This window comes from Labeo rohita, chromosome 22 (assembly GCF_022985175.1).
Source record: "Labeo rohita strain BAU-BD-2019 chromosome 22, IGBB_LRoh.1.0, whole genome shotgun sequence".
In the NCBI taxonomy this organism is placed as follows: domain Eukaryota; kingdom Metazoa; phylum Chordata; class Actinopteri; order Cypriniformes; family Cyprinidae; genus Labeo; species Labeo rohita.
Window position 1 is genome coordinate 32,903,007 of NC_066890.1, and position 11,004 is coordinate 32,914,010.

The window sequence follows — 11,004 nt, forward strand, 5'->3', positions numbered from 1 at the left end:
AAACGAACAAAGAAAGAAAGAAAGAAAAAATCAATGAAACAAAGAAAGAACGAATGAACAAACGAAAGAAAGGAGGAAAGACAGAATGAATGAAAGAAAGAAAGCATCAATCAATGAGCGAACAAAAGAAAGAATGAATGGACAAACGAACGGAAGAAAGAATGAAAGAAGAAAGAAAGAGAACGAACAAATGAAAGAAAGAAAGAAAGAATCAATAAATGAACGAACGAAAGAAAGACAGAATGAATGAAAGAAAGTAAGAATCAATCAATGAGCGTACAAAAGAAAGAATGAATGAAAGAAGAAAGAAAGAAATCAATCAACAAACAAAAGAAAGAATGAAGGAACTAACGAAAGAATCAATGAACAAAAGAAAGAAAGAATGAAAGAATGAACTAAGGAAAGAAAGAACGAAAGAAAGAAAGAAAGAAAGAATCAATGAATGAACGAAAGAAAGACAGAATGAATGAATAAATGAAAGAAAGAAAGAATCAATCAGTCAGTCAACGAACAAAAGAAAGAATGAATGAACTAACGAAAGAAAGAAAGAACAAACGAAAGAAATAATCAATGAACGAAAGAAAGAAAGAAAGAATGAACAAACTAACTAAAGAAAGAAAGAACAAATTAAAGAAATAATCAATCAATGAATGAACAAACAAAAGAAAGAATAAACGAACAAAGAAAGGAGGAAAGAAAGAAGAATGAACAAATGAATGAAAGAAAGAATCAATCAATGAAAGAAAGAAATAAAAAGAACGAACAAATGAAGAAAAAAGAAAGAAAGAAAGAAAGAGAAAGAATCAGTCAATCAACGAACAAAAGAAAGAAAGAAAAAGTATAAACAAAAGAAATAATCAATGAAAGAAAGAAAGAAAGAAAGAAATAATCAATCAATGAAAAAAAGAAAGAAAGAAAGAAAGAAAGAAAGTGTTTTCCCATTATAATGAACCGAGCGCTTTAGTGAACCGGTTCACACGATTCACTGAAAAGATTCACCTCAACAGAACGATTCGTCCACGAATCGAACACCGCTCATCTGCTCATGCGCAGAAACCTTGTCCACCATAGCAGTGTGACTGGCAAGACTACTTGCCAGAGTGTGATCGCATTGCCAGGAAATTCGCTCAATTCTTATTTGTGGGCAAGACTGATCCATCTGAACTTATTCGAATCAACCCAACTGCGTACGAAGTTTATTTCTCAAGTTCAGTCCAGCAGAGCAGCTCCCCGGTGCCAGAGCTTTTGTTGAGAACTTCGCGTTTATCGCGGCATTGTTCGCGGCCAGACGCCGCTTTATATTAACTTTAATACAGTGTGAAAGTCGCGCTCGCTCTCTTTATTCCCACAAGCGCGTCGCTCGTAACACGCACTTTGATTCATTGTAACAATTTCTCGCTTTTGGCAAAAATGGCCGCAACTACGTTGGAAATGGACGGAAGTGTAATGGAAGGGGTGAGTGTTCATTTTCAACGCTTTTTGTTTAATATCACAGATTAAAGTTGTAATATTCAACATGTTAGAATGGCATCGCCAGACATAAAGAAAGTAGTTATGGCTCATGTTTAGAAAATGTTTCTGTTTTAAAGGGAGGACAGATTTTAAGGTTGTCCGCGGCGCTGAGTTGCATCCAAGGGGCGTCAATCAAAATAAATAAAATCCGAGCCGGTAGAAGCACACCGGGTCTGAGGTAACGAAAAATGGTTTTAAACACGTTACGTGTTCATTTCAATGGCTTTGTGCGCATTTAAATAGTTGTTTTTTAATGCACGTAGAACATCCACCATTGCTCCCCCCCTTTCCTATTCAACAGTGAATCCTGAAACAAAGCAAAGTTGGTTGTTGTAGTCCAGATAGTCCATTTAAACTTCACTTTTGAAGTCAGCCATATTGATAAACGACAGTATGTTAAGTAAAGTTGTTTTAAACAATTGTTCACCTCACGGAAATGCTGTTGAATACTTTCACCATGAATTTTTAATGGGGCCCTTTGTTAGTTGGCACTGAAGCACATGGCTACTTTCCATGTTATCCTTCACTTTTATCTCTTTAAAAGGTTTGGGGTTTTATCAAAGCTCTTTAGGAACCCATTCCTTTGTTTTTAGCCTTAATTCACTGCTGTTTAGAGATAAACACAAAGATGTGGCCTATTCCAAAAGTTGTTAAAACTCAACCTAACCTTATTTCCTGTCGATAAACGGAGCGAATCGGATTCTTTCGCTCGAGACGAGGCTGATTTCAAACTGTATGGACTTAGTTTTCTCTTCAATTGTTATCCCGACACCCCCCCTCCCTATTCGACGTCACCAGGCCTCAGCATCTGTCAGGTCTCGAGTTGGTGAGGGACATGTGCGTCGGCAATCTGGAAGGAGCCACAGTGGGATCCTCGGAAATTACGCTCACCCCTGGGAAAATCAAGGGCGGGAATCACATCGCCGACACTCAGACGGCCGGGTAAGGCATTTCTGGTTTTCTCTAAATTCTCTAAATACCATTTTTTGGGCTCTAAGTGTGCTTTTGTTGTCCGTCGTGTAGAAGCGTGGGACTGCTGATGCAGATTTCGCTGCCGTGCGCCCTCTTCGCTCAGGGTCCGTCGGAGCTGTGTCTGAAGGGAGGAACCAATGCTGAGATGGCACCTCAGATCGACTACACGTTGAAGGTACGTGTATGTTTGCGCAGCGGGGTGGACCGGGTTGAGTCATCGTCTGGATGTCTGTCTTATTCTGATGTTCAAATCTCTTTTAGGTGTTCAAACCCATCGCGGAGAGATTCGGAGTTCAGTTTGACTGCGATTTGAAAATGAGGTATGTAAATGCGAGTGGTTTTGATTGTTAAAAGTAAAAGCTGAAATGTTTATGATTTTTTTTGTTGTTGAAAACAGAGGATACTATCCTAAGGGAGGTGGTGAGGTGGTGCTTAAGGTGAATCCTGTGAAGGAGCTGAGTCCCGTCAATATGACCGAAAGAGGAAACATCACCAAGATCTACGGCAGGGCCTTCGTGGCTGGAGTTCTGCCCTTTAAGGTATAAGATTGTACACTTTTATGGGTAGGATTGGGGCAGAAAACTTGTAAACCACAATGCTCTGTTTTTATAATTAAATTTGAATTAGCCTTGGAGAAAAAAAATGAAAAGCTAAATTTTTTTTTTTACATTTTAATTACATTTTTGCTTGAATAGCATTGGACAACAACCTCCTTAGCCACAAGAAGTTTGTTTGTTTTATGTAAATTTTTTTTTTTGTGATATTTTGACATTTTTGCACTCAGAATTTTGCTGGGGAGAAGAAAGTCCTAAACCCCTTTTTTTTTTTTTTTTTTTTTTTTTTTTTTTTTTTCTCCATCTTCTTTTTAAATAAATAAACTTGGCTAAGAAGGTTGTTTCTTTTCAGCAACTAGCTCGGGGGAAGAAAGCTCTTAATCCACCACTTTTTTTTTTTTTTAAATGACTAGCCTGGGGAAAAATGCTCTTAAACCGCAACATTTTTTTTTTGTGGGTTGTTGTGTGTTGTTTTTTTATTTATTTATTTTGTGTGTGTGTGTGGCATTTCAACACAGTTTTGCTAGGGAGGAAAAAACTCTTAAACCATGATTTTTTTTTTTTATTTTTTTTTTTATTATTATTATTTTTTTTTTTAATGTAGCTAAATAGTTTGTCTCTTTTTTTGGTAACTAACCTGGGGAAAAAGCTCTTAAACCACAACAATTTTTATTTTTCGATAATTTTTCTGTAATTTATTTTATTATTTTTTTTTTTTTTGACACTTCTACATAATTTGTACTGGGGAGAAAAACTCCTAAACCATTTTTTTTGTTTTATAAATGTAGCTAAATAGTTGTTTCTTTTTCAGTAATTAAAACCTAGCGAAAAAAGCTCTTAAACCACAACGATTTTTTTTTTTGGTAATGTTTCTGCAATTAATTAATTAATTAATTTTTTTTTTTTACATTTCTACATAATTTGTACTGGGGAGAAGAAAAACTTCTAAACCATTATTTTTTTATTATTATTATTATTATTTTTAGCTTAATAGTTATGCTTCTTTTTTGTTAATTAGCCTGGGGGAAAAAAGCTCTTAAGCTCTTTTTTGTGACATTCTTTTTTTTTTTTTTAATGTTTTTTTTTTTTTTTTAACTAGCAAAATAGTTAACATTTCTTTTTCTGCAACTAGCATGGGGGAATAAGCACAACATTTAAAAAAAAAATTTTTTTTTAAGTTTTTTTTTTTAAGTTTTTTTTTTTTTGTTTGTTTGTTTGTTTGACATTTCTACATAATTGGTAGAGAGAAAAAACTCCTAAACCATGTATTTTTTTTTTTTTTTTTTTTCTTTTTTTTCTTTTTTTTTAAATTTAGTCAAATAGTTTAAGTTTCTTTTTCGGTAACTAGCCTGGGGGAAAAAAGCTCTTAAACCAACTTTTTTCTGTGTTTTGTTTTGTTTTGTTTTGTTTGACATTTTTTAGCCTGGGGAGAAAAAAAAAAACTTAAACCAACTTTTTCTTCTCCTTTTTTTTTTTTTTTTTTTTTTTTTGTTTTTTGTTTTGTTTGACATTTTTTACATAATTTTTACTGGAGAGAAAAAACTCTGAAACCATGATCTTTCTTCTTTTTTTTTTTTTTTTTTTTTTTTTTTTTTTTTTTGTTTAGCTTTGTAGGTTTGTTTTTTTGAGACATTTCTACATAATTTTTGCTAGGGAGGAAAAAAAACGCCTAAACCATGATTTTTTTTTTTTTTTCTTCTTCTTTTTTATTTTTCAGTAATTTTATTTATTTATTTATTTGACATTTCTACATCATTTTTGTTGGGGAGAAAAGACTCTTTCTTTCTTTTTTTCATTCTTTCTTTTCTTTTCCTTAAACTTGGCTAAAAAAGTATGTTTCTTTTTCGTTATCAAGTCTGGGCGGGGGGGGCTCTTAAAGCTCTTAAACTACAACATTTTTTTTTTCTTCAGTAACTAGTTTCATAAAAAAAAAATTCTTTTTACCTTGCTACATATTTAGTGCTTCTTTATTTGTAAATGGCGTTGGACTAAAAGCTCCTTAACAACAACATGTTTTGATTTTGTTTTACTACCCACGTAATTTAAGTTATTTACATTTGGCGCAAGTTCATGTTTTTGTAAGGAGCCTTAAATGCTCTTAAATCACAAACATATTTAATGTTTGTTTTTCGCAACTAGGCTTGGGGAAAAAAGCTATTAACCAAAACATGCTTTTTTGGTTTTATTTGCTTAGTGAGATAATTCAACACTATCTAGCATTAACTCCAAAAGTGGCCTTGAGAAAACCATGTAAACCACAACATGCTTTGTTTTACACCTTTTAATCAGCTATGTTTGGAAAAAGTGGCATTGATGTTTATAAAACACTTTATAATCTGTCACTTCTCAATAATCTGTTGTTCTCTCTAAATTGTTCTTGATGTTCAGTTAGCGAAGGACATGTCCACGGCGGCCGTCCGCACTATCAGGAAAGAAATTAAGGATCTGTACATCAACATTCAGTCTTTGCAAGAAAAGGACAAGGCCTGTGGCAACGGGAACGGGATCATGTGAGTACATCCCATCTCAAAACCATCCGCCGCAGTTGTTCAGTGAATCAGTTTTGAATAACGTCGGTACATTTTGTGTCTCCTGGCAGAATAATTGCAGAATCATCCACCGGCTGCATATTTGCAGGATCATCTCTTGGCAAAAAAGGTAAGGCTTGTCTGACTGCCCGGTCGTGAAGAATGAATTCAGCGTCGTAGTTTTGGCACTAGAGGGCGATGCGTTACAATGAAAAGCCTGTTCATTTGTGCTTTGAGTTTTAATGTGGACAAGACAACGTCCAATAGATTTCCTCTACTATAATGATTCATTCTCAAAATGAATGTGAATGTAAAATTAGACCTTGGTGTTTGTTCTTTCTGCTTTGTCTTCAGGTGTATATGCTGACAAAGTTGGCATTGAGGCTGCAGAAATGTTGCTGAGAAACATCAGGCACAATGGTTGCGTGGATGAGTTCTTGCAAGACCAGGTCAGGCACACAAACACTCGACCGTTTCAGTGCGACATAATAAATGCGTGTTTGTCTGGAGAGTAATTATATGTTTTATTTGACTTTTCTACCGTAACTAGCGTTGAGAATTTTTTTTTTTTTTCTTAACCAATCCAAAAAAATAATTCCAATTACAAAAAAAAAAAAAAAAAAAAAACCCACAACATGAACATTCCAATTTTTTTTATTATTATTTTTTAAAATATTATTTTCTTTTTTCTTTCTTTGCAAATAGAGTTGGACAAAAAGCTCCTTAACTGCAAATTTTTATTTTTAACTTCTGTTATTTATTTTCTTTAAAAATTTTGTTTTTTGTAACTAGGTCTTGAATCACAACTTGGTTTTTGTTTGTTTTTCACTACGTAATTTGTTTGCGTAACCTTAAAAGCTCTTTAAACAAAACTTTTTTTTTTTACTTTGTGTTGTATTTTACATTTCTTCTATTGTATGTATTTTCTTAAATTCCTAAGTGTTTTTTTAACGTCTCTACTTAACCTACAATTCTTTATTTCTTTGGTTTAATATTTGTTTTTTGTTTTTGTTTTTTTACTAGCTTTCAAACCATACCATGCAGGTTTTTTTTTTTTTTTTTTTTTTTTTTTTTTTTTTTTCACACGTTTTTTGTTTGTTTTGAAACTAGCCTTAATAAAGCTTGTAAAACAAAACGTGTTTTTCTTTTTGTTTTTGTTTTACTTTGCTACGTATTTTACGTTTCTTTTGTTTTGTTAATGTAACTAGCTTTTCCTTAACAAAAAGCAATTTTTAATGTCTGTATATAATTTACATTTCTTTATTTCATTGGGTTAATATGTTATTTTTATAACTAGCTCTCAAACCACAACATGCATTGTTTTATTTTATTATTATTTTTTCCACTTGTTTTTGAAACTAGCCTTGAAAAAAAGCTCTTAAACCACTAACATGCTTTTTGTTTTACTTCACTACATATTGTTTCTTAATAATTAGCCTTGATAAAATCCACTTTTTTTTTTTTTTTTTTTTTTTTTTTTTTTTTACATATCTACATAATTTACATTTCTTTATTTCATTGGTTTAATGTTTTTTAAACTAACTTTGAAACCATAACATATCTTTTTGTTTTTTTTACTTTTGTTTGTTTGTTTTGAATTAGCCGTGGGAAAAAAGCTCAAAAACAAAACATGTTTTGTTTTATTTTGCTATGTGTTTTACGTTTCTTTTAATGCATCTAGTTTATTTTCTTAAACGTCTCTACAAAATTTACATTCATTTCATTGGTTTAATATTTGTTTTTTGTAACTAGCTCTCAAAACACAACAACAACTTTTTTTTGTTTATTTTGAAGCTAGCCTTAAAATAACCACAAGATGCTTTGTTTTTGTTTTACTTTGATATGCATGTATTTTGTTTCTTTTGTTCCTTAAAGAAACTAGCGTTAAAAAGCTCAACAAAAAGGTTTTCTTTAATGTTTCTGCGTAATTCACATGTCTTTATTTCATTGGTTTAATATTTGTTTTTGTAACTAGCTTTCAAATCACAAAATGTTTGGGTTTTTGTCTGTTTTGAAGCTAAACCTTGGAAAAATCTCTTAAACCACAACATGTTTTGTTTTTGTTTTACATCAATACATATTTTTGTTTTTTTATGTAATTAGTGTTGAAAAAAACCTTAACAAAAGATGTTTTTTACGTGTAATTTACATTTCTTGGTTTCATTGATTTGAATTTTTTTTGTAACTAGCTCTCAAAACACAACAGCTTTTAACTTGTTTTGGTTTTGTTTTACTTTGCTACTTATTTTACTTTTCTTTTGGTTCTTAATGTAACTAGCACTGAAAAAAAAAAAATCCTAAACGAGTTTTTTTTTTTTTTTTTTTAATATTTCTGAGCTTTTTGTTTTTTTACTTCACTTGTTTGTTTTTTTTTGTAACTAGCCTTGAAAAGGTCTTAAACCACAACATGCTTTGTTTTTGTTTTGCTTTTATTTTTTAATGTAACATTGTTTCATTTCATTGGTTTAATATTTGTTTTTGTAACTAGTTTTCAAACCATGAAATGTTTGGGTTTTTGTCTGTTTTGAAGCTAAACCTTGGAAAAATCTCTTAAACCACAACATGTTTTGTTTTTGTTTTACTTCGATACATATTTTTGTTTTTTAATGTAATTAGTGTTGGAAAAAAACCTTAAGTTTTTTACGTCTCTGTGTAATTTACATTTCTTGGTTTCTTTTTTTTTTTTTTTTTTTTTTTTTTTTTTTTTTTTGTAACTAGCTTTCAAAACACAACTTTTACCTTTTTTTTTTGTTTTACTTTGCTACTTATTTTACATTTCTTTTGGTTCTTAGTGTAACTATCGCTGGAAAAAAAAAAACTAAAAAGTTATTTATTTATTTTTAAACCTTTCTGAGCTTTTTGTTTTGTTTTTACTTCACTTGTTTTTTGTTTGTTTTGTAACTAGCCTTGAAAAGGTCTTAAACCACAACATGCTTTGTTTTTGTTTTGCTTTTGTTTTTTAATGTAACATTGTTTCATTTCACTAGTTTAATATTTAACTTGTTTTTTGTTTTTACTTTGCTTCTTTTTGTTTGTTTTTGTAACTAGCCTTAAATGTTCTTAAATCAGCTTTTTTTTTTAGATTTTTCTACGTAATTTGCATAATTTTGCTACGAAATCTCCTTAACCACAACACGCTTTTTGTTTTTTTGTTTTTACTTTGCGCTACGTATTTTTCATTTCAGTGCAACATAACAAACGTGTTTGTCTGAAAAGTAATATATATCCGTTTCATTTCACAGCTTATTATTTTCATGGCTTTGGCGAACGGCACATCCAGAATGCGAACGGGCCCAATCACTCTCCACACACAAACGGCAATCCACGTGGCCGAGCAGCTCACGAACGTAAGTTCATACCTGGATGCGCTTTATAGGCACTTCTGTTTATAAAAGCAAGGCAACTTTAACTCGCTTTTGTTCTTTTACAGGCAAAATTTGTTATACGCAAAGCAGAGGATGAGCACGCCAACAACGATACCTACATTATCGAGTGCCAGGGAGTGGGTGCCACCAATCCTAACTTGTGAACGCACGGATCCGTCGTCCCCAGCCGAGACGAGGAGGACTTGTAGCAGAGACACACTACTACTGTAACTGACCGGATGACGCAAAGATAACTTCATTATCTTTGTTCTTTGCGAATAATGATTAGTTTTCTTGCGCTGACCACTGAGTCTATCTCTTGTTGTGTCCCCTTCTGAAACTTTCGTTGTTACTCAGGGTATTGCCTTACACTGTAATGAAACAGATACTTTAAACTCTTCACGCAATATTCAAAAGGATCCTGAACGTTTTTGAGCAAATTTGCTTTCCGCACGCTAACGCAAGCCTTAAAGTTTAAAACCCTTCCGATACTGTTAACGATAACAATAGCTTAACCAATTTGCATGGACGTAGTCAAAAAACATGTATGTCACTGGTAAATTAGTGCACTGTGTGTACGAGGAGGAAAAGAAAGTTTCTCATCCAAGTTTATGGTTCCATGTAGCTGCTTTCTTATTTGTATTTGCTATTTAAGTAATTTCTACATTGTTTCCGAAATTTCGTTGCCATCTTATTCTATTTTCATTGACATTTATTAGCTAATTTTGTCTTTGACTCTGAAAATCATTCATTCTTGGTCATTATTTCTATTTGTTATTTATAAGATGGATTTTCAGAGGTTAATTTTTTTTTTTTTTTTTTTTTGGCGCAATAATTTTTGCATTTTTTTTTGTGGCTACTTTAGGTGACAATGTTCTTTTGTTATTTGCATTTAAAAAATTGTGGAGGAAAAAAAATACAATAAAATGAGTGATAGACATACAATATTTTACCTTGATTCAGTGGTGTTTTTTTCCTATTTGGATGATTTATTTGTATTTAGGGTGACAGTTAAGGAAAATTCCAAAAAGGAAAATTGTCATTTACTTACCAAAGTTGTTGCTGTAAATGCTGTAAAATATACATGAAAGTCAGTTGTACTACATTACTATAACATTAAAGGTTAAAATTAACTGATTTGTATACAAATGCTCAAATCACACGTTTGTATAATAATACTAAAGTTAGTTACATAATTATATTTCTACTTAAATTCGTTTTTTTTTAAATGTAAACTTTTAAATGGTGGCTGTCATAACTTGATGGATTTATTCAAACATTAAACACTGAAAAAGTAAAAATCATTATGAATATACGTTGCATGTATTTAGCAAAATGCTCCTCTAGAGTTTATTTTTGTAGCTCGCTAACTAGTTTATGCTAACTGAATGCGTTTTTTCTGAGGTAAATGTGACGTTACGACACGTTGTTTAGCTGTTGTATTGACGTCCTTCCGCGGTTGAAACGCTGTATGGTATGGATTTCGGTAAGTTGTAATCTTTCTTTTAACATACCTTAAGATGTTTGTTTCCTACTGAAACTGTTTTTAAAACCGAGGCGATCTGCCACTCCACATCAGACTTTCAAAACGGCGTATTTGAATATTGTACTAAAATGGTACACTCCACATCAAACAGGGCCAAAATGGCATTTATTGTTTGAATATTGTACTAAAATAGTACACTCCACGTTAAATGGTACAATCCAAATTAAACAGTGCCAAAATGTCATTTATTGTTTTAATATTGTTCTAAAATAGTACACTCCACATTGAACAGCGCCAAAATGGCATTTATTATTTGAATATTGTACTAAAATGGCACACTCCACATTAAATATATTGTATTAAAATGGGACACTCCATATTAAACAGCATGAAAAAAGCATTTATTGTTTAAATACTAAAATGGTACACTCCACATTAAACATTGACAAAATGGCATTTATTATTTGAATATTGTATTAAAATGGTACAATCCATATTAAACAGCGCCAAAACGGCATTTATTGTTTAAGTATTGTACTAAAATAGTACACACCACGTTAAACAGCGCCAAAACGGCATTTATTGTT

At 31.9% G+C, this 11,004-nt stretch overlaps 1 protein-coding gene across 1 annotated transcript; it reads left to right on the forward strand.

Annotated features, from left to right (window-relative positions):
- Nucleotides 1–1,056: 1,056 nt before the first annotated feature.
- rtca (RNA 3'-terminal phosphate cyclase) lies at nucleotides 1,057–9,880 on the forward strand. Its single transcript, XM_051095490.1, has 11 exons — nucleotides 1,057–1,455; nucleotides 1,590–1,690; nucleotides 2,311–2,454; nucleotides 2,536–2,659; nucleotides 2,746–2,804; nucleotides 2,882–3,023; nucleotides 5,427–5,548; nucleotides 5,638–5,696; nucleotides 5,921–6,015; nucleotides 8,809–8,913; nucleotides 8,997–9,880. The coding sequence occupies exons 1-11, from the start codon at nucleotides 1,411–1,413 to the stop codon at nucleotides 9,093–9,095; spliced, it is 1,095 nt and encodes a 364-aa protein (XP_050951447.1). The 5' UTR covers nucleotides 1,057–1,410; the 3' UTR covers nucleotides 9,096–9,880.
- Nucleotides 9,881–11,004: the final 1,124 nt, after the last annotated feature.

Bases quoted from the DNA above. Each gene is read 5' to 3' on its own strand.
- rtca (XM_051095490.1), top strand. From the start codon at position 1,411: ATGGCCGCAACTACGTTGGAAATGGACGGAAGTGTAATGGAAGGG. The intron at 1,456-1,589 runs GTGAGTGTTCAT...TCTGTTTTAAAG, and splicing joins ACGGAAGTGTAATGGAAGGG to GGAGGACAGATTTTAAGGTT. The intron at 2,660-2,745 runs GTACGTGTATGT...AATCTCTTTTAG, and splicing joins AGATCGACTACACGTTGAAG to GTGTTCAAACCCATCGCGGA.